The sequence below is a fragment of the Lutra lutra genome, chromosome 9 (genome assembly GCF_902655055.1).
Source record: "Lutra lutra chromosome 9, mLutLut1.2, whole genome shotgun sequence".
Taxonomy (NCBI): domain Eukaryota; kingdom Metazoa; phylum Chordata; class Mammalia; order Carnivora; family Mustelidae; genus Lutra; species Lutra lutra.
Window position 1 is genome coordinate 103398670 of NC_062286.1, and position 23768 is coordinate 103422437.

Below are 23768 nucleotides of genomic sequence, written 5' to 3' on the forward strand. Positions count from 1 at the left end.
ATTACAGTATTTAACCATATTGCTTTATGGTTACTTTGTTACATATCTACTATACCACTTTAACTAGTTAATCCTTACTCATTTTTTGTAGCTTTGTTGTAAAATGACACATAGTGGGAGAAACCATAATGATATGAGTATTTTTTGAAAAGTTAAAGATTAGGCTATAAATTTAAGATAGTTAAGTGTGGTGACAAAACTAGTATAATTTAATTTAATTCAATGCATGTACTGAGCAATAAAATTCTGTGGTATGCTCTGCACTGTCAATACAAATATGAGTTGGTAATAATAACAATTACATCAATAATGATCATAAGTAAGATGATATTAATAGTTATAATTGTCAAATAAATATATTATGAGATAATAGAAAATATATATTAGTCTCTGTCCCCAGTTCTTGACACAGAGCTCCCCAAACTCTTGTAATTCTCTAAGTAATAAGAACCGTAGAAACAACTTTTGCTCTAATATAATACTTGTTTTTGACTCCATCTCTGATATAGGTCTCCTTAAACTCTTACAAATTTCTAAGTGATAGGAGCACTTGGGGTATCTTTTATTCTAATGAAGTAACTCTTGGTGAGCTCCTGGATTATTCCTAGAGGGGGGCTGTTCACTAGAAAGACCAAGCAAGGATTAGAAGCTTGAAACTTTCAGCCTTGCCCCTCATTCCCCAGAGAGAGGAAAGGGCCTAGAAATGGGAGTTGATGATTGACCATGCCTATCTGAGGAAGCATCCACAAAATTCCAGTAGTACAGGTTCAGAGAGCTTCCAGGTTGCCAAACCCAACCACACCGGAAGAGTAAAGGAAGCCCCCGACTCCATAGGGACAGAAGCTCCTGTAGTCAGGATCCTCCCAGACCTTGCCCTATGTACTTCTTCATCTAAATGTTCATTTATACCCTCTATCATATCCTTTAATAAACTGGTAAATGTAAGTGTATCACTGAGTTCTGTGAGCCCTCTTAGAAAATTAATTGAACCCAAGGAGGAGGTTGTTGGGACCTTAGATCTATAGCTGGCTGGTTCAGAAACGTAGGTGATAACCCAAGGTTGCTACTGGCATCTGAAGGGTTTAGGTATAGGGGTTTGGGGAATAGGTAACCTTATGGAGCTGAGCCCTTAACCTAGGGGATCTGATGCTATCTTCAAGTAGATAGTGTCGGAATTACATTAAATTGTAGGATACCCAGCTGGTGTCCCAGAGAATTGCAAGGTATGAGGAGAAACTTCCACAAATTTGGTGACCAGAGTGAAATGTTTTGTGTGAACAGCAAAGGAGACGTCACAAAGAATAAATGCATAATGAGGAAGAACAAGGTTTTTCCCTACACAGGAGAGGGGAAAAAAATGAGTTTTTCTTTTACAAATGTACTAACTGAATACTTGATGATAATTTATTTCTGGCTGAACAAAATCAAGAGATGACATGATAAATGTCTAGAGGTCTGGTTTTCAGAATAGATGTCAAAGCAAGAATGATCTCAATCTCCTAAATTTGCCAAATCCTAAAATGTGAAAATAACTTATACGAAGTAATATTGCCAAAGAGTTTTATAGAGAATTACATTTTTCCAAATATCTTACATCCATTATTTCAACTGATCCCCATAACAGCCTCTTGAATTAGATAGATCAGAGATAACACTAATAATTTACTTATTCTTTGTAGGTGGAAACTGAGACTACAGAATATTGACATGGCTTATCAATAGTCACACGTGAGAACTGGTATAGCAAACACTAAGCAGCTCTGGTAAAAGGGTTTATGAGAAATTTTCTGTGACATGTATATAAATGAGCTCAAGTTAAGTTTATTTTCCACCTTAATAGCCAGGCTTTTTATATCAACCCTCTCTCCCCCATCTATTATAATAAGTACACAAAGTATAAGCCAATACATTAAAACATATATCCAATTGTAATCAGTTTCTAAGAATTTTCCATTTTCTCCACATAATGAGGATTTGATTGTATCAGCATTGTAATATTTTTAACATTGGTCAAACATGATATTCCATATAAAATAGAAAGCCCACTTCCTTCTTTAATAAAAGAAGGAAGGAAGGGAGGAAGGGAGGAAGAAAGGAAAGAAAGTAGAGAGTGTGGTGGGAGAAAAGGAGGGAGGAAGGGAGGGAGGGAGGAAGGGAGGAAAGAAGAATGTGTGGAGGGAGAGAGAGAGGAAGGGAAGGAGGGAAGGTAGGTGGGAGGAAGAGAAGGAAGGGAAAAGGGAAGAAAAGAAGGGAGGAAGGAAGGAAGGAAAATAGATTTTTTGTGTATGAATAAGAGACAAGGCATTTGACAGAAAATCCATTCAACTGGACATCTTGCTTCATGTTTTGCAAATATTTTCCACCTCCATTTTTATTTTTATTAATATTGAAATGACTTTGGTTTAGCATCATCGACTAACTTAGCACCAAGTAAGATGTAATTAACCCCTCAAAATCATCATCCAAAGTATTTAGATAGACCTAATCCCAATCCCAGGATGATTAGAGCATTGCTTTAGTCCATCTGTAGGTCATCTGACAAAAGTAAATTGAACTTAGTCCATAATTCTCCCACTCCTTACCTAATGGTAGCAAGTAATATAACAGCAGATATGATTGTTTGAAGATCATCATCGTTAGAGACTTTTTTTTCCTATTAAAAGAATGGGTGCTGTTTTTATACTATTTCTAGTGGGCTAGCATCTTCTGACTTTCTTTTGGCTTTAGAAAAGGAATCATTAGCTATGCCAGCGAATTCATTAGCTAATTCATTGAAAAGCCAAATTCATTTAGAATTCATCTGAAAAGAATTGAGAAGCTAGAAACTTCTATACATATCCATTTTTCCAAGCGCTTCAGTCCCTTGCCTTTATAATCAATATGCCATATTGATAAAATTTTAATTATTCCTAAATGTGCACACCTGGGTTGATTTTCCTTATTTTGCTGTAAAAAAACAAAATCAGCCCACTAAGTTTAATAGTTTCTTTTGCTCCATTCTCTTTGAACTCAAGTTTTCTCTTTTAAGACAGAGGGATCTTACTTATTGTTTCATTTTTAAAGAAAAAAAAATTAAAAATCAAAGAGTGAAATAAAATATTATGTTCTGTTAATAATTAAGCAAAGATTTAAAAGATTGTATAATCAGCTTGCAAAAAAGTGTTATTTTAAGCAAACTCACCAATGTACATTGAAAAAGGCATTTCAAAATTATAATCATGCATGAAAAGTCCAGCAACCAACTAGGGTTACCTAAATGTGTCTGACTCTCAGTGCTCCATCATGCAAATAATAAAACCTCCGCTTTTGTGACCTCCTAAGTAATGTCGATCCATTCAGCCTGCTAAGAAGTCAAGGGTTAAACTATCTTCCTGCCCCACAGTTCCACCAAGGTTATAATCTATGTGAAAAGATCCCAGGGATTCTGCCCAAATTAACTTACTTTTGGGTATTTACACTCTCATTTTTCTCATACTTTTGTTTTCCTGGTGTAATTGAGATGTAATAAACGTAGGACATGTTGCAAAAGAAAAGCAGGTGAATAAATACTCCCAAATCCAGCTCAAAGAGACTTCCTTTCATCCCAGCTTACTGGTAAGGAAATAGATTAGATCCACATTTTTGAACTCTCTCAGTCTAAATTGATACAATTTAGAAGGGATGTGGCATACCCAGCTACAGACTATTAATTTAAGAAGACCCAAATAGGCATCAACTTTTAAATTAAAATGCCCACATGCACCCTTTCTCCAAAAGGTAACGGCACTATGGATGGAAGAAAGTAGGTGAGATGGCTCCAGTTGTATGGTTCTATAGCTTTAACTCCCAAAACATCACACACAATTAAGCAAATATTTAGAGCACACAAAAGAGTGGAGTTATGATAGCCAGTAGCATATCACTTACTGAGAACCTTAACCTTAGTTTTCTGAATTTCAGAAATGGTTTCTTACTGCATTTTGGATGATATTATTTTCCCAAATACAAAGGCTGAAAAGAATAAGAAACAAGAAACAGAAAAGAACTTACAACTGATCGGATGTTATTTTCTTTCATCAGCTTCAGAGATGATTTATAGCAATTTGCAAGGTCTTCCTTGTGGGAACCATTAATATGACCTCTGGCTATTGGTCCTACGGTATGGATGACATCTGCACATGCAAAAGGAAGGAGAAATAGCATAAGCAAGGTATTTTTCACTTTTCACATAAATGATGCTTTATTTATTGTAGATATTTGTGCTGGAGCCTGGAGACGAGCAAGCTAAGAATTATTGATGATGCAAATGCTTCTCTGGTAGAAGATTTTATATAGCACAGCCTCTTAAAGTAGGCAGTTGCCCAGGAAGGTGATAATTGTGAAAGGGCATCCCCTACCAGTAAATTATTTCATTGTTATTGGTCAGATCCTAGTGAGACAGATTATAATACAAGATGTGAATAACTGGCACCCTGGCAAAAGACAAACCCTTGGTGAGAAATAAACTGAGAAACAATTGCCTGCAAAATGACCGTTCTGAATTGACATGGGAAAGAAGAACCAATGCTTCACATCACTTTACGTATAAATAAGACAAGAGTTCCAGGCATTGTACACAATAAAAAGGGGCAAATTTCTGAGAATGTGCCAAGATAATTTGTAACAATCAGTAATAACCCTAAAAGGAATAACTTTAAAACATCTCTACCAATTTTAAAGTGCAACCTACCAATCCTCACATATATGAGGTATGCTAGGCATAATAGTCCCTAATAGTTACCTAGCTTCTATTGTTTACTCTATTAAAACTTTCAAAAAGCAATCTATACTTTCAACCTCTATATTCAAAACACAGAATTAGATTTTTTTTTTTTTTTGGCACATAAAACCAGTCATTGTGTTTTTTAAATACCTTTACACACATAAATTTTTTCACTTAGGAACATAATGAAATAGAACTGTTTCAGTTTTAAAGTCTGTAAGGATCACAAGAGAGAACTCAAATTATAAACCAAATTACTTGAACACCTTGTAACATCTGTTTTCCAGTCTTAGCTGTTAATCTGGATTATTTGCCCATCTCATCGATGTAAGTAACAACAACTAATCATGTTTGATCAGAAGGACAAATTTGGTCTAATATTACTGGATTACTATAATGAATTGAAATCATTTGCTTTGTCCAATCAGTACCACTTCATTTCAACAACAATGACAAGATAAGAACACATCACAAAAGTGAGACTATGGAACAGTCTTAAATTGCATAGGAAATTTAAATGGCAGAAAATAAGTCCCTAAGGGTAAAATCTTTGTTGTTTGCCTACTAAATACTTAGACTACTAAATACTCAGAATACTGAGGGTATTATCTGATGTTTGAGAAATCCTCAAAATGTTGATTAAAACCCTTGTCAGATAATATTAAAGATGATATCTTGTGATCAAAATAGGCAGAAACATCACCAGCGAGTTCATCCAGATGTTCTTGCACAGGCCAATGTTGCTTTAAAGTGAGAACCCCAATAACATAGGAGAGGACAAAGGGAGATTAGGTTATGTCTAACAAAAACAAAAACAAAACAAAACAAAAACCCAGCACACAGCGATATCATTTTTTTTAATAATAGAGTAACACATAAGAGCTGTATCTATTGAAGCAATGCAAGTTCTCTACCAGATGTAGTGAATTTTTATTTGAATATTTCACGTTAGCTTCCATTTTGAACCAAATGCTAGAATACGTGAAGAAGGAAGGTTGTGCATGGCTTTACTTCATTTTCCCCTTTATGACTACCTATTTGTGCCCAGCTACAATATTCTAAGTCCCCCAATGAATCCAAAGGGAGAGAAGCTGTAGAGTAACAAACACAGGATTCTAGAGAACAACATTCCCCAAAAGTGGGTATGATAAGCTGTGGGTTTAAAGGTCAATTACATTTGGGAATCACTGGGTGAAATTAAATCAAAACGGCTACCTTAGTGTAGGACTTTCAGGACATTCAGTATGCAACAATGGATTATGACTCTCAACTAGAGGGGATACAGAATGGAATACATTTGACTGTTAAAAACTATGTTTTACAGAGTACTTCAAGGGACTAAATTCTTACAAATTTACCTTTGGGAAATGTTATGCCAGGACAACTCCAGTACCCTCACTGCCATTGTTAAAGGACAAATCCATGGGTTTTATTTTGTTTTCTTCCCTTGTTCCCAAATGCCTCTGTACCTCAAATACTTAATACACAAAGAAGCAACAAGGTATTGTTGCTTGGATTCCTTATAATATGGATGGAGAAGGTCAAGAATAAGTGCCTCTTATCTGGGGTCATACAGATGTGTCTACTTGAGCCAAGTAAAAACAGGGCTTAGGGGCATTAATGGGAAGAGGAAAGAGAGAGAGAGTCCATAAAAGGAGAAAATGGTGACATTTAAAAAATCCTTTTTCTTTGCTTTTCCCTGTAGATATCATTGTCCACATAACTTAAATGGGATTTATGAAAAGCTATTCCTTACATTTCTTCAGTTCTCCATTTAATTTAAAAGTCTGAAGACAAACAGCCAATCAATGAGCCTTCTCCTCAACATCAAAATATCGATCCCTGTATTTTATGCTCTATATTAAACTTACAACATCCAAGATCAAGTGTTATTATCGACCAACACAATGACCTCTCAGATCCACAAAGCTGAAGGTGAATCAATGTGAGGCCCAAAAGTAAATTTCCTTCATTATTTCAATTGTTCATAGCACTTAGGAGTGATTCTTCCACACTGATAAGTTCTTATTTTCCCATTATAAAACTCATTCAGGAGGTCTGCCTTCCAATTCCAGCTCCAGCCCTGACTTGCCAAGTGCTCCAGATGAAGCCACCCTTTCACTGGCCCCTGTCTTGGTTTCCTTATCTGCAAAACAAATCAACTACTTAGATGATCTCTGTGGTTTATTCTGTGATGTGTGGCCTCATTAACATTTACCTTTGTATCAGGGACAGATGGAGAACAAAATGATGCCTGGGCAGTTACAAGAGACCTTAAACAAGTGGCTTGCAAGTTTTGTGAGTATTAAGGATCCTTTTTCTAATATCAAAAATATCACAGACTACCCTTTCACAATACTAGGTTCAAAATCCATTGATGGAGAACAAGTTTGAGACAAATAGCTGTTACAACATCAATGAGGCTTTGCATTAATTTACATTTTGTTGAACACAATAGCATCTTGATAGTAGATACATATGTGTGAGATAAATGCATTCAATCCATAGATAATGCTTTCACTTGCACATGAATTTGTGGATTCCTTGGTATAAATAAGATAATGTAAACAGAAGTGTTTAATTTGATTTCTGGTGCATATAGAAGCTCAATTACCACCACCACCAACAGCAGCAATATCCAAGATACCTTATACACACAGGCAGAAACGACAGTCATCATCTCTGTTCTGATATGGAAAGCATACCACACTTTAAGTCCTAAGGCCTGATTAAAAGTCAGAAGCCCCACATCTGTCACTAATTAGCTGTGTGACCTTGGACAAGTCACTCTCCTCTTTGGGTTTCCCTCTCCAAGTTAAAAGAAGGGGTTGAATAAGATGGCCTTTAAGATTCTTTGCTGTTCTTGAATTCAATTCCTCTCCTGTTTGCCTATTAAGAATAGACCTATAGATTCTAAGTAGTCTAATTTATTCTTGTGCAGATAAATGAGCAGCACTTGTAGTTCAAGTTTCTCAAACACGCTTATACAAATAAAGTGCAAATTGGTCCCATCCCCAGAGACAGTGTTTTATGTACCTATCAAAATTATAAACGTAGACTCCTCTTGATCCAATAGTTCTATTTCTAGGAATGTATCCTAGATAATATGCTTACTCATATGCAAAATGGCATTTATACAGGTCATTCACTATAACACTGTATATGACAGGCAAAGATTGGAAGCAACCTCAATGTCCATCAATAGGGACTAGTAAAATAATTATGCCTTTATACAATGAAATATTGTGTTTCTGTAAAAAGAGCAATGAAGGTATTTACATGTGGTTTTGGAAAGATATTGAAGATATATTACTAAGTAAAAAAATGTGGAGAGGTATAATTAATATGCTACCATTAGTGTAAAAATATCCCACAGGTGAAGGAAAGAATATACTTTCTTTTTTTTTAGCTAATACTTGCATAAAACAACTCTGGAAGGAGTAACAAGCACTTAATTACAGTGATTCCCTACTAGGGTCATGATGGAAAATGCAAAAATAGAGGCAAATATGGGAAGGAGACTTTTCAATGTTTGTCTGTTATATTTTTTTACATTCAAATTATATGAATATATTAACTACTCAACAATTAATTAAAGCATTAAAACAAAGGATACATGGTTAATTAAACCATGTTCCTGGATCCCATCTACCATATCTCTACGACATTCAAAGATTGTTACTGTGCTTTATAAAGATGATCTTACATCATTGTAAATATGAAAATATTCTTGAAAAAGATACAGTTCCAAGGGATTTAACAGAATGACTCCACTAGGTATATCTTTCCTTATTTTATTACTCTCAATAATCTCTTTATGTAAAGTAATTATTTTCAGATAAAAGTATGGTACCAATGGTGGACAAAAGGGCATTTTTCTCCTATATGTTTAATATCTACCTTTAATATTTCACTACAATCAATATGCAAATTGAATCTTAGACACTTTATAGTGGAAATGTAGTACAGGCATATACATCTTAGGTATCTCAGCAATCAAAGAATTTTGAATAGTAGCTAAGAATTTTTGGAAATGAAAAGGACAATAGAGAAAATTTCATCTGTTTTCCCTTGTTCGGGAACCAGAGAGGGAGAATAAAATGTCCAAAGTTGTACATCAACTTGGGGAGATACAATATCACAATGGCAATGTGATATAGATAAAGTTTTCCTAAGGTGCCTATTTAATTGAAGGAAATGACATACATCTGTATATACAAAATTTGGCATGTTTATCCTGAATCCCATTGCTTTTACCTCATAGTTTGTACACACTCAGATTCTGGTTAGCTATTGCTATGGATAAAAACAAAAAAACAACAATCCCTGAAACAAAACACAAATAAACAAAAACTACCCCAAAATATGGTGTCTTAAGAGTGGTAACAACCATTTCATTATTTCTTATGGTTCCTCTGGGTGAGAAATTCTGAAAGGGCTCAGCTAGGGGGTCTGGTATAGGGTGTCTCCCATGGTTGCAGTCAGCCCATGGCTGATAGTGGAACAGTGGTGGCAATAAAGCAGCTAAGAGTCGGACTGACATCCCTCCCTCTTCATATAGTCTCAGGGACTCTCCATAAGGACTAGTTTGGGTTTCCTCACAACATGGTGGCTTCAGAGTAGTCCGTTTGCCCACATGACAGCTCAGGGTTCTAAGAGCAAGTGTACCAGAGGTAGAAGCTAAGTCACCCTTATAACCTAACCTTGGAAGTTGCATACCCCTATCCCTATTGGTTGCAACTATCCCATAATCCCACCCATTTCAAATGTATACACATAAACCCCTCCTCTTGATGGTAGGAGTAGCAAAGAATTTATGAACATATTTTACAATGGCCACATGTCAGGACTTCCCAGACACTTGGGCTTTGTTTTGGTTAGCATGTTTTGTTTTGTTTTGTTTTTAAGATTTTATTTATTTATTTGACAGAGAGAGAGATCACAAGTAGGCAGAGAGGCAGGCAGAGAGAGAGAGACGGGGAAGCAGGCTCCCTTCTGAGCAGAGAGCTTGATGTGGGGCTGAATCCCAAGACCCTGAGATCGTGACCTGAGCCAAAGGCAGAGGCTTAACCCACTGAGCCACCCAGGCTCCCCAGCATATTTTTTAATTAAAAACTCTTGCAGTAGATATATTAGAAACCATAGAAAAAGCCAACATGAATAAATCTATTTCCATGTAGCTATTATAGAAAACAGTGTAGGGATTCCTCAAAAAACTAAAACTAGAACTACCATAAGATCCAGCAATTCCACTATTGAATATATATCTGAAGGAAATGAAAACATGAGCTGAAAAAGATATCTGCACCCCCATGTTCATGCAGCATTCTTGACAATAGCCAAGACATGGAAACTTCCTCAGTGTCCACCAATAGGTGAATGGATAAAGAAAATGTGGTCTGTATATGCACAGTGGAATAATATTCAGCCATAAAATAATTATTCAGCCATAATATAGAAAAAAATCCTGTCTTTTTTTTTAAAGATTTTATCTATTTGACAGAGAGAGATCACAAGTAGGCAGAGAGGGAGAGAGAGAGAGAGGGAGAAGGAAGCAGGCTCCCTGTCCAGCAGAGAGCCCGATGTGGGTGGGACTCGATCCCAGGACCCTGAGATCATGACCTGAGCTGCAGGCAGAGGCTTAACCCACTGAGCCACCCAAGCAGCCCCAAATCCTGCCATTTTTGACAACATGGATGGACCTTGAGCCTTATGCTAAGTGAAATAGGTCAGACAGAAAAAGGCAAACACCATGTCATTTCACTTTTGTGTGGAATCTAAAACAACAAAACAATAATAACACACCCAAGCTCATAGATACAAAGAACATATTGGTGGTTGCCAGAGGTAGAGTTTAGGGGTTGAATTGGCAGAATTGGATGAAGGGGATCAAAAGGTACAAACTTACAGTTATAAAATACATAAGGCCTGGGTGTGTAATATATAGCACAGTGACTGTAGTTTATAATACCATATTGCATATTTGAAAGCAGCTAAGAGAGTAAATTTTGAAAGTTCTCACCATTATAAAAAAAAAAAAACTATTTCCAGTGTTTTCTCAGACCTATTATTTTAATAAGTCAGCTGCTGATTTAATAAAAATCAGAGCTGGAGAGAGATTGAATTAATACATTTATTAATTGTAAATACAATCTAATTTGGAGATCACAGTGTTATTGTAGCTCCGACATAGAACTGCCAGGCCCAGCACTAGTTTCTTTGCTTCTTCTATACTCAAATCTGGCAGGAAGCTGGGGGCAAAGGAAAGGGTAGGGATGGCTGTTATAGAATCAGCATCATATCTCCCTGTGAGCAGTAAAATAATGCTATTTCCCCGAAATGCCCAGCTTCTCATTCAAGAAAGGAAAGGGAGCCTTCATACATTTGAGGTCCTTTCTTATACAAGTGAGGAAAGGTGAGAAAAAAGCCATGTGATTTGTACATTTAATCAACATTTCAAATGCAAGCCCTTGAAGAGGTATGGAAAATGAGATGGCAGGCCCTTTTGTGCTCTATCACACTAAAAGTGTGGCAAGACAAATGAAAGCTGTTTTTGCTCATCTATTTCAGAAATCAATCAGTCTATAAATCACCTCTTTTGTTTTGAAGTCATAACCACCACCTTGCATTCCCCCAATTCATTTTATCCTGGGAAATTAGTCTGAACTACACAGAAAAGGGGAGTAGGATAGGTTTTCTTTGGAGGGGGTGCAGGGGAGAGCATGCTTTCATTTCCAAAAGTGTAAACTGAAAAATGTGTGATTGGAATGCCAAATAAGTATTGAAAGCAGGAGAATTATTTACAAAGATTCAATCAGACTTATCCTTGGGGGGAAAAAAAAGAAGGAAAGAAAATCAGCGAAAACATTCTGTGAAAAAATATTAGCATAATGAATTTTAAAACAAATGAGAGAGCACATATAGGTGGCTCGCATCATTTTCCATTTGAGAAGTGACTGTGCTACATTCAAACTGTTAATGAACAGTCAGACCAGTGTAGAATCAATTACATGTTGCTTTCATTCACTCCACTCTTGTATTCATAAGCATAATCGGTCCATCTAACAGACAGCATAATGATGCAGTGCCCTGTCAATCATATTCAAATTGCATGAATTTTAAGGAGAAAACCAATGTGTGGAATTAAATTGATTTTCTTTTCTAAAGATACAACCACCTATCCAAGCACTAAAGGTATTATTTGTAAATCTTATTGGCCAATTTATATGATAAGCACCACCAATCTATGACCTGAAACAGCACACTTGAAGTTCAGTAAACAGGAAATTGAATTACCACCTCATAGCATTACAAAGTAAATGCTGCCTTTTCTCTCCATATAGGTCAATGTTTTCATATACACATTTTCAAAGCTTGTTTTTGTTGTATTTCAAGAAACAATCAATTATCCATAAGATGTTCCTTTTCAATCTGCCGCAGACATCAGTTAGAATGTACTTCAACCATTGCCCTGCAGGTTTCTAAGTTTGGATTATTTGCTCACACACTTCTTCAGCAGCATGATGGGTATCTTTCTATGTCCAGAAAGACTACAGTCACCCAGCTCTTTGCATGAGTTTGGGACAAACTGCCACTTAAACAGTGTTATTTTCTAGCCCATTTTCCTTTGAGTCTGTGAATTAACCATTTCTTTTCACTGTTTTTAGTTACAAAAGAGCTTTGGTGTACCTCTCTTACCCTCCTTGGGAGTTATAGTCCCCTAAATAAGATGTCTGTGTCTAAGATTAAATACTGAGTAGCTAAACAACTTTTGCATTTTGCAGTTGATAAAGGCATACCAAATGCACTGCCAAAGCTTGAATGAATACACCCAGCTCAGGTTGAAGTTTGATCCCATTTTTACATGACAATGTGATGATATTGCCATGTTTTGGACATCATGTGCTGCTAATACGTTTCATGCTTCACTGACTTTAAAGTTGTGAGGTTTTAAGCTTAAATTGTGAGGTTTAAATTATCAAATATTATTTGAGCAGTTTCTACCAAAATGTTACCCTCTATATTAAAAGAGAGAGAGAGAGAGAGGGAGAGAGAGAGAGAGAGAAAGAAAGAAAAAGAAAGAAAGAAAGAAAGAAAGAAAGAAAAGGGCAAAGCTTATCTTTAATAGTTTATTAGCTTCCCCTCTTCTGCCAAAAATCTATTTAAGGTTGATTTTGCTGATGAGACAGTCTTTTGTTTCAATGGATCCCTATATATAAGGGTCCATTTTCAATAGCAGAGATTGAAATTTGTATAAAAGGGATATCCTGTGGTCAGCCATTTATAGAATCTTTGGGATTTCACAGGGTATTGGGGACATCTGCATTATAATAGTGTTATTTCCAACAGAGAGAGGTCTCAGAAAGACTGTGGGAAGCTGAATTATCTGCAAAATTCCAACATTTCACATCATTTTAGAATGAACCAAAAGAGAACACATCTTAGAAGGAAGTGAGTCAAATACATGGCATTTCTAATGCTTCAGTAGCAGGGGTGAGAGGAGGTGGAGGTCCAGATAGACAATATGACTTTTTCAAGGAAGATAATAATAAGGTCTTTGTTCCGGTTCAAGGGATGGGCAGCAATTTGCAGCCTTTTCAGACAGATGCAAAACCAGCACTTTATTAAGATACAAGGGGAAAGTAGAGTTTAAGCATCCCACTTAATGGGTAAAAATAAGTGAAAGCTAGTCATCACTACTCCCCTCCCTATAGCCGCCCCACTCCTCCTCCCAATGGTGAGGGTAATTTTACAACTGCAGAATCTAGGCTAGGACTAGAACGTGCAGGGGGTGGGTCATTGTCGGGACACAAAGGCTGATGTTGTATGGCATGCCTTCACTTGTCATCAGCCTTCCTTTACAGCTCCCTTACCAACACCAGTCTGGACAAGAAAGACTCTTCTGTGATCATTCACTCAGTCATTAATTTTGTCCTTTATTCAATAAATATTCATTGAGAATCCACTCTGTGCCAGGTACATAGGGCAATTGCCCCCATTCACTTGCACAAAACAAGTGTTGTGTTTTTCTGACTCCAGACTTTTCCTGATGCTGAGAGAGCCCCTCACCTTTGCCTTTCAAAATCCTTTCCATTCCATAAAACCCAAAGGGTATTTATCTTCACTTTAATCAGTGATCCATGAGTACTACTACATGAACTAATTCTGAACTCATTTCTCCTCTTGTGGTCTCCAGTATCACTTATGTTTGACCATTTATCTGACTTTTAACATCAACATTTCTGTACATACAACTAATAAGATTCCATCAGTCAGAGCTCTGTAATAAGACAACATTCTGCCTGAGGAGGCAAGGCATTTCTTGTCATTGGAGGTAATCAAATATGATTATATGTTCTCCAAGATTCTTTCTAATTCTGTGATGCTGTGATTCTGTGTTTCCTGTCTTCATGTAAAGACTCCCTGCTTCCACTGCAGGAAACATGACAAATCTATGTTTAAGTTTCCCACAAAGCCAAAAACTCAATGGGAACAGTTGTTTAATGGATAATTAGTGAATTTGTGGGTGATTAAATAAATCAGATATGATATACTGGATTAGAGAAAACAATGAGGTAGAATGGCCAGTCTGGACTGGGCAAACAATGGAATGTAGTTTAACTGGTTCATATCAGTCAACATATATATTTATGGAACTGAGAATCTATTTCTTCACAGAAAGATTCAGCATAGCCTGATCAAAAATTTCCTAATAAGTGCACAACAGATGATTAAAAAAAAAAAAAGACTCTAACACCATCACACTCCAACAAGGTTCTTTCCAAAGACTTCCCATAGGGAGGAAAAAAAAGTGTGGGGACTCCTTTGCCTTTTTTTGCAAGAGATAATTAAATAAATGCATTTTTTAAATGTGTCACTTCCCTCATCTTCATATAGCTATTTTTAGAATAAATTTGCTTTGTTCTAGAGATTGGTTTTGGCTCTCAAATGACAAAATGGAAAATGATAGATTCTCTACATATCTTCTCTAAAATTAATGGAATCACTGTTCACATTTCTTTAAAAAGTGACATCTGGGTGTAATGAGCCTACCTCTCCATCAAAATAAACCAAGTATAATGTCTCTCAGAGATCAGTGCATTCATAAGTCAGCTCTAGACTAGAGGTATTCTGTACATTTACACCTATATTCTCATTCTGCTTCCACTCTCATGGTCTATACACCCACACAAGTCTCTATACCTAATTTTCTAAAGGAAAACTTGTATTTAGAAAAGACAATGAGAAGGACAGAACACTTTAAGAATTATTTTAACATATATTCTAAAAGAAAGAATATGTGGAAATTTCTATACCATGAAGCCACACTTTTCATGAGGTCATTTATGCATATCCAACCATATGAACAAGGGGCAAGGGAGGGTAAGAATGACAAAATATTTAAATAATAAGGATAATTCCACTGAACATTTCCACAATGAGTGTTTGCTCTAACACGAACATGAGCAGATTGACTTATACCGCTTGAGTCCAAAAGATCAGTCTACATTCCCATCTGCCTCTCAGAGATAGTTGGCTCATTGTGCAAGATAGGAGCTGTTTTCAAGCTTTTCTCTTTACTTTCTTAAAATGAAAAGATCAAAAAGAGCTTTTGTTTCAGTGGATATACATCACACAAGAAAACAGAAGCACATATGCCTTTAACTATCAGAACTATCAGGGGGCACCTGGGTGACTCAGTGGGTTGGGCCTCTGCCTTCGGCTCAGGTCATGATCCCAGGATCCTGGGATTGAGCCCCACATCGGGCTCTCTGCTCGGCAGGAAGCCTGCTTCCCCTCCTCTCTCTCTCTCTCTCTGCCTGCTACTCTGCCTACTTGTGATCTCTCTCTCTGTCGAATAAATAAATAAAATATTAAAAAAAAAAAGAACTATCAGGAAACTGATGTTATCCCATGTCATGCAGCCTCTGGAAAGCTGCACTGTACACTCAAGAGAGAAAGAGCGTAGGACATGTAAATAACCTCTAACTATAATATGAACATGGTATAGACCACAAATCCCCTGAAAGAGGGGTCCCCAGACCACACTTTGAGAACTGCTACAATAGTGCTTCCTGCTGTGCAGATATAATAATTAAATATAACTATTTCTTTTTCTAATGCAAAATGAACACCACTAACTACTTTATCTAGTCCTCCAGTTTGAAGAAACAGTGATCGCTTTCAACTATATAAGGAAAACCAGATGTACAGGGCTTGTTAAGAAATGGTATTTCTCTGCTTCAACTTTTATGTGAGTTACAGAATTTTTAAAAGAATAATCTTAACTAAATGCAATTTTTGACTTTTGCTCAATCTTTACAATCTAGGCTTATATCTCTTTCCTCTTCTATGAGATGGTGATTAGGTCATTTCTATTCACCAACTTCTTGAGAACGGAGAAACGCTTCTTAAATAAGCAGCTTGCAAGGACCCAAGGAAGAAAGGCTAAGATGACTGCTCCCAGATCAACTGATTCCAGTAGAAAAGAAAATGGTGATAACAGCGTTTTAAGCAAGAATTCTTTAAGACATCACAGGATAAAGAAAAAAGGGATCCTTGAGGATCATGAATTCCCAAGGGAAATCATGACAATGGTTTTACTTCCTCATACTCCTTTGCAGAATGAGTTGGAAACTTCTAAAGGAAAGGAGAGCACTTAACATTAAACCAATTGGTTGGAATGAAAAGGGAGGTAAATAGTCAAGAAACATCAAGGTAAACTGGCAGAGTTTCATAATGATAATTTTAAGCCAGGTAGGAGAAAAGCAAGGGGGGAGTCAGAATTTATTCACAGTATCTGCACCCTGGGTGACTGAGGAGATGACAGAAATAGGAAAATCAGAACAGTGATCAAGGCCTGAATTATTGTGGTGCTAGTCAAACCTCTTAAAAGTCTATCCTTAACACAAAAATCAAGTGCAGAATGAGGTCAAAAATTAGAGAAGGATTACTAAGAGAAAAAAAATGGACAGTTGAAGATGATGAATTTTCCTATGTCAGGGCAGCCTTTTTTTTTTTTTTTTTTTTTTTTTAAGCTTTTCTTCTTCCTTGCCTACTTTGGGCCTGGCACAGAATCAATGAGGGGAAGAGAATATATCACTGAGCCTTTCAAACATGATTCATGTGAGACTCAGATTCAAAGAGGTCAACATATGCCTCTGCAAGATTATTTAGTGGAAACCATTAAGGTAAAACCATGCAAAACAGAACAAAATAAAACAACAACTGAGAGAGAGAGAGAGGGTGAACTTTTCATAGTAATTCAGCTGACAAGAATGAAATATTTGTCTGGAAGCTTTGATAATTAAACAAGACTATCAGATTTTAGAAGAAAGAAATACCTGTAAATGAATAAGTAACACCTGGTGACCAATTCTCTAAAAATATACTATCATGTGGGCCAATGAATAAAAATTCCACTTTTTATTCAGAAATGGGGTGCTGTTGAGATAAGATAATTTGGCTGAGGAGGTCCTCTGATGAAAGAAATAAATGAAGTGCAAGATGGGCAGCTTGGTATGAGCAGGAAAATAATTATAGTATAGACGTGTGTCTAGAGTTATCAGAAAAGGATGGTCCCTATGTAATTATAATTAGACTGGATGATAGCAGTAAAGAGCAAGAAAACTATTCACATCCCAATGGAAAATCCCACTCACAAAATTGGTGAATCTGGGCAAATTACTTTTCCTCTTTTGGAAAAATAATTATATTTACTTCTCAAGTTTGATATGGGGTATGAATTATGTACTGTAAGTGAAAGCATTGAGCACCATAACTGGCATGTAGTAGGTTACAAACCTTTGACTTGATCGATTTGTATTTGTACATAATTGCATTCACAATGCACATACATGGGATAACTAGAAGATCTTCCACATGTAGTTAGTATTTCGTCATTACATTCTCAAAATCCATAACCATTCATATTAACCAATTTTGTCAGAATTTATATTTTTACTGGCTTCTTTGCTTTCACTATTACTTGGGTCCCTGGCCCTCTCTTTCAACTCATTTTTCCCCCCTTTTTTTCGTTTGCAGTACATTCTTGAGTAAGTCTTTCAGAGATAGTCTGTAGCTAGGAATTTTCTAAGGCACTGGATTTGCAAATGTTTTTCATTAGTTTTGATTTCTGAATGTTAGTTTCCTGGCAAATATGATTCTAGGTTCCAATTAATTTTTCTCTCAGAATTTTGAGGATTTTGTTTCAAAGTCTTCTTCCATGAGAAAAAGCCAGTTTGATTTTTATACTCCCATAAATAAGCTGGATTTCTCTTCCTCTCCAGAAGTTTTAGGAACTTCCTATCTATTCTTGGAATTCTGAATTCTGCTTAGCTTCTTTCAAGACAGGATTTTTTTTTTTCCTTTTTAGTTATGAGGTTATAACTACTCTCTCATTTTATCTGTTATTTCTAGAATTCTTAACAATTATCTTCATATCCTCTCTAATATGTTATCTACTGCACATTCTAGAGTATTTCTTCAACTTGTTTTCTGGATCAGTAAGTTAGTTTTCAGCTGTTTCCTTTCCATTAGGTGTCCTTTTGCTTGAAACTTAGTTCTCTGATAGGAAAACCTTCCTCTAACTTCTACATGTATTATATATAATTCTATTCTCTACCAACTATTTTACTGGATATAAATTCTTTTTTTTTGTTTTTTTTTGTCCAGGCTAAGATTTCTTAATAGCTAGCTCTTAGTGGACTTGACCTTACTTAATGTACAACTTCACACTTTCTTCATGATATCTCTATTAATCTATACAAGCAATATGTATTTTCATCACATTTTGATTTCTAATGAGGACAATCAATCCCTTAGCAGGACTGATTGGGTATCTCTAATAAGAAAAAAATAAATAAAACAAAGAAGTAAAAAAAAAAAATCAGTGATGTAATTGTTGACTGAATTTCGCAAAGAGACATTTTAACAAGGAATGTATTCCTCCTGTAGCTAACAACTAAATTATAGAAATTGCTAAGAATTCAGCTTTTTTAATCTTAAAAGGTATGTTTTTATTTTTCTAACATGATAAAGCAGCTTATGCTATGGCACCAAGTTGAAAATATACACATACATAAATACATAAGAAAAAAAAGGAAAAAAAGGAATATATTCAGTATTTTCATGACTGAAAACATATCTATTTACATCATTCTAGCTATTTCATAGTGTTTCTTTTAGAATTGATGAGAACATTATTCCAAGCCAGACCCATTTAGACCACATTTTTAATAAATATTGTACATTTTATTTTTAATTTTTTAAAGATTTTACTTCTTTATTTGACAGAGAGAGAGAGAACACAGCAGGGGGAGCAGCAGGCAGAGGCAGAGGGAGAAGCAGGCTTGCTGAGCAGGGAGCCTGTTGTGGGGCTCCATCCCAGGACCCAGGGATCATGACCTGAGCCAAAGGCAGATGGATAATGACTGAGCTACCCAGGTGCCTCTAAATATTACACATTTCAAATAAAAATGAATTATACATTTACCAGAAAAAGAATAATTCAAATTTGAAGTGTTGTCTTCAGATACCCAATCATTACACATTAATTACAAACCCCACTTTAAGTGCTCCATCTAAAAGGGACATATATTTTTACCCTGAACATTAGATTTCTATGCCTTGTTATAATCTTAGCTGTCCAGAGATGTTTAAAGCAGAAACACATCAAGCAGCTGAGTTATTTTCTGAAATACCCTTAATGTGCAGCATTCTGAATACACAGAAGGCAATATCAATAACATGTTTAGATAGAATTTTAAGTTTTACTGCTTATTTCATTCTGAAAGATTAATATCTTAGTTCTCTACTACAGTAAATGAACTGCAAGAGTGTGTTCGACACTGCTGTATAATAAAAACCCTAAAGAATAAAGAACAACAAAATTAACCTTTCTAATGGAATTATTATTGACAATTTTATTGATAGCACACTACAAAAGTTTCTATAGGATTAAACCAAATACACCCTGTTATTTCTTGTCTTTTAATATTCTTATTAAATGGAGAAGAAAACAGTCACAAAAGACATACAAACACAATTTATAGAATTTCATGAAGACAACATTGGTCCCTTTTGAAATGTATACTCTGGGCCTAAGAATCTATCCATTTCCTAGGAATCTATGAGATGTCCTCAGAGCCATCACTTAGATTCTAGTGAAATGCCGAAGTTGGGGTTGCTGGAAGCATATGGTGGCATTCCTCTCACTGGCTCCAGTCACCACTGTACTGAACACAGCTAGAGAACAATGAAGCCATATTTGGCCCTGGCCAGGGATCTGGAGAAAGCACAAAGGTCAAAGAAGAAATAAAAGCTTTTTCCTGTTGTTAGAAAATAAAATTCCCCTTGTAGTTTTCCTATGTTAGAAAGAACATCCTTCTTTCCAGCACATGGTGGATTGATTGTATCTATAGGCTGTGATAAACCTAGCTTTATTAAATCAGTCCAGTGAAAGTTCTATGGGCCTACCAGATGTATAGACCTTCTTCCAAACCACTTAGTTTTACTGATATCTTCCTCATTATTCTCGAGGACATGCTTTTGCCAACTTGTATGAATGCCTTTGCTCAAGGAATAAGGTTTAGAACAGAAAGAGCCAACAATCTACTTAATACCATACCCCAGATGCTCCCATGCCAATGCACTGACCCTCCTTCACTTTAATGGACTTGGTTTACCATGAATTTTCCTACCTTGTGTGAACTCTGTCTGTATTAGAGCTCCTGACTAGAAGAGAAGAGGCCTTGGAGGATGATTCCTTTGGCAAGACCTCCCTATAGATACTACTTTTGGCTACAGCCATGCCTTTGTTGTGTACCCTCACTAAATGCTAAAGTTTTGCTAGGTCAACAGACCACTCTCTCCTTTGGTACCTCATAGAAGTCTGGGTGGGTGGTTCTCAAACTTAAGAGTACATCAAAATCATCTAGATGGCTTATTAAACCATAGGTTGTTGGGATATACTCCCAGAGTTTCTGATTCAGTAGGTCTGGGTGGAGTGGGGCTGGGGACCAAGAATCTACATTTCTAACAAATTTCCAGGTGATTCTGATGTTGCCGGTCTAGGAACCACATGTTGAGAATTACTGGTCTATAGCAAAAGTAGCAGCCCGTAGCTCTGTTACCAAAATTCTACACATAACCTGATGCTTCAGTTATGACTTGACACCCAAGATGCTGACGTTGATTTTGCCAAACGAATTTGCATATAATGGCTCCCGCAGCTATGATCTTTGGCTTATGTTGTTCTGTTGACCTGTGTAGCCTCTCCAGGCCTGTAATATACCTGGCAGTCTCTCACACCCTGATGATAATCTGTACTTTCAAATGTTTCTCTGCATACAATCCAAAAGAAAATCTTGTCTTGTCCAATCTCTATTTTAGTGCTTATAAGTCATCACAAAAAGCTACAAAGATAAGCAGATTTTGCACAAATATTGTAGTAAGAGCAGCTCATTCTCAAGTGTTAGCAGAACATTAATGACATTAATTGAGGCCTTTATGGAAATTCTTTATAAAAAGATTAGGGTGCATATACATTAATTGTGGGAAGAAAGAAACAAATGGAGAAAGCATACTTCAGAGTTAAGCCAAGGAATGAGCCAACCAAACTGAAGAAGAAAAGCTAAATAGGTAACTTGATTTTGAATAGATTCAAGGAGGGGTCAAAAAGGGATAAGAAATGGTTGGAAAGAAGATATACAAATGGCCAATAAGTAAGTACATGAAAAGATGCTCAATATCCTTAGTCATTAAGGAAATGTAAATCAAAACTTCATGGCCACTACTATGGCTATAATCAAGATAAACAATAACAAGCATTAATGAGTCTATGGAGAAACTGGAATCCTCACACAATAGAGGTAGAAATGCCACTTTGCAAAGCAGAGAGTTCCTCAAAATGTTAAATATAGAATTACCATATGACTTAGCAATTCTGTTCCTGGGTATCTACCCAAAAGAACAAAAAATGTATGTCCACACAAAAATTTGTACATATGTCCACACAAATGTCCATAGCAGATTTATTTATAATAACCCTTGAGTGGCAACAACTCAAATGCTTATCAGTTGATGAATAACTAACCAAATGTATCCCCTACAATGAAATATTATTCAGCCACAAAAAGGAATGGTGCACTGATATATTCTACAATGTGGATGAACCTTGAAAACATTATGTTAAATGAAAGAAGCCAGCCACAGAAGGCCACATGTTGTATTATTCCATTCATAAGAAATGTCCCAGGGTGCCTGGGTGGCTCAGTGTGTTAAGTCCTCTGCCTTCGGCTCAGGTCATGATCCCAAGATCCTGGGATCGAGCCCCGTATCAGGCTTTCTGCTCCGCAGGGAGCCTGCTTCCTCCTCCTCTCTTTCTGACTGCCTCTCTGCCTACTTGTGATCTCTGTCTGTCAAATAAGTAAATAAAATCTTAAAAAAAAAAGTCCCAAAAAGGTAAATCCATATAGACAGAAAGTAGATTAATGGTTGCCAAAGACAGGGTAGGGTACAGAATGAAGACTAATTACTAATAAGGTGATGAAAAAATTCTAGCATTAGATAGTGCTAGTGATGATTGTACAACTCTGTGAGTATACCAAAATCACTGACTTAATGCACTTAAAAAAAAAAAAAAAGCCCACAAAACAGAAAATAAACCAGAAAAAAATAGCATTGGGTCATGCCAGGAAATTTAGGTATGTACTATTAATAAATAGATGGTATTGGCTAAATGGCTGCTTGAGTGGCTAAAATAGTCAATTAATTAATATTATGTCCAGAATATTTTTTTAAAAACATGAAAGGCAATACTGTAAAAGAAGGCTAGGAAAATGCAGTCTGTCTAAAGGGTGCTTATAGTGCAACTGGAACAGCTCCGATAGAGTTTTCCAGTAGTGTCCCATAGGACAGACTCTCTGTGACCTGAGAACTAGCAATAACTGAACAAAACACTTTGTAAGGATAACTACTTACCCATTCAGAACTGCCTGTGAATCTAAGGACTGAGAGCCACTTCCACTTTTCACAAAGCCACCGGGATATTTCAGTACAAACTAGCCAATTGTCTAAGCACTTGAAATGTACATGAATGTCATAAATAATAAGCAGAAGGAGATAAACTAGAGTAATATTTTGAATTAGGAGATCTGAAGTCTTTCCATGTGGTTATACTAGCTGATCAGAGGGCTGTCACCAAGAATAGGATTACAAAGACTCACCATATAAAGTATAATGTCTTGTTTTACAAATAAACTGTGTAGAGAACCATCTTTTCATGGAAGAACTTTAGGGTAAACACTTGTAGGCAAAAATTACCAACTTCTTAGGAACTGAAGAAGATCTCTTTCCATATCCTTCCAAGGAGATTTTCAGAGCCTGTATGCTTGGGCCCTAAGTTTGTTTGCCCTCATCCTTATGCCAAAGTCTGAGGTTTTATGTGTGTTTATACATTTGCATGTACAGTGAGCTTCAGGCACAGGCAGGAACAGATGACTCTGTGATGTGTCTTAAGACATGTTGAGAAAGTTCCTGTATCCACTGGTGTGATGAGGTGAGGGCTTGGGATATATCTCCCTCGCTATCTCTCCATCATCCAACCTGGGCACACCCGGCCTCATAAAAGTAGAAGACTGGACTTCCAGAGACACTGAGATTATACAAAGAAAATAATACCTACTCCTTGCTGAGTGTTTATCATGTGATAACCATGGTTCTAAGTCAAAGGCTTTTTAATCTTTTCCTAAGAAAATAGATCCAATATTAAATACATGCATAAAGAAAGCAAAGACATTGCTTGGACATTGTACATGACAGAAATAGAAGAAGACTCTGAAAAGTGGAAAGAAGAAAGCAGGCCTTGGGGCCCAAAGAATGACATGGTGGTGAGTTTGCTGGGTTTTCTTTTTGCCCCATGTATCCTGGACTGGGTGCTGGAGAAGCCACAACCCAGAAATACCAAGAAGAGATAAAAACCATAATAACAACAATAAGAAGCCCCAGAATAGTTTGTTCTTTCTAG

At 36.4% G+C, this 23768-nt stretch overlaps 1 protein-coding gene across 1 annotated transcript in view; it reads right to left on the bottom strand.

Moving 5' to 3' along the window:
• MACROD2 (mono-ADP ribosylhydrolase 2) overlaps nt 1-23768 on the bottom strand; it is a 2010404-nt gene that overhangs the window by 795766 nt on the left and 1190870 nt on the right. The window contains exon 6 of the mRNA XM_047744583.1: nt 4030-4151. Within this exon, the coding sequence (XP_047600539.1) occupies nt 4030-4151 (122 nt within the window). The remainder of the gene's footprint in view (nt 1-4029; nt 4152-23768) is intronic.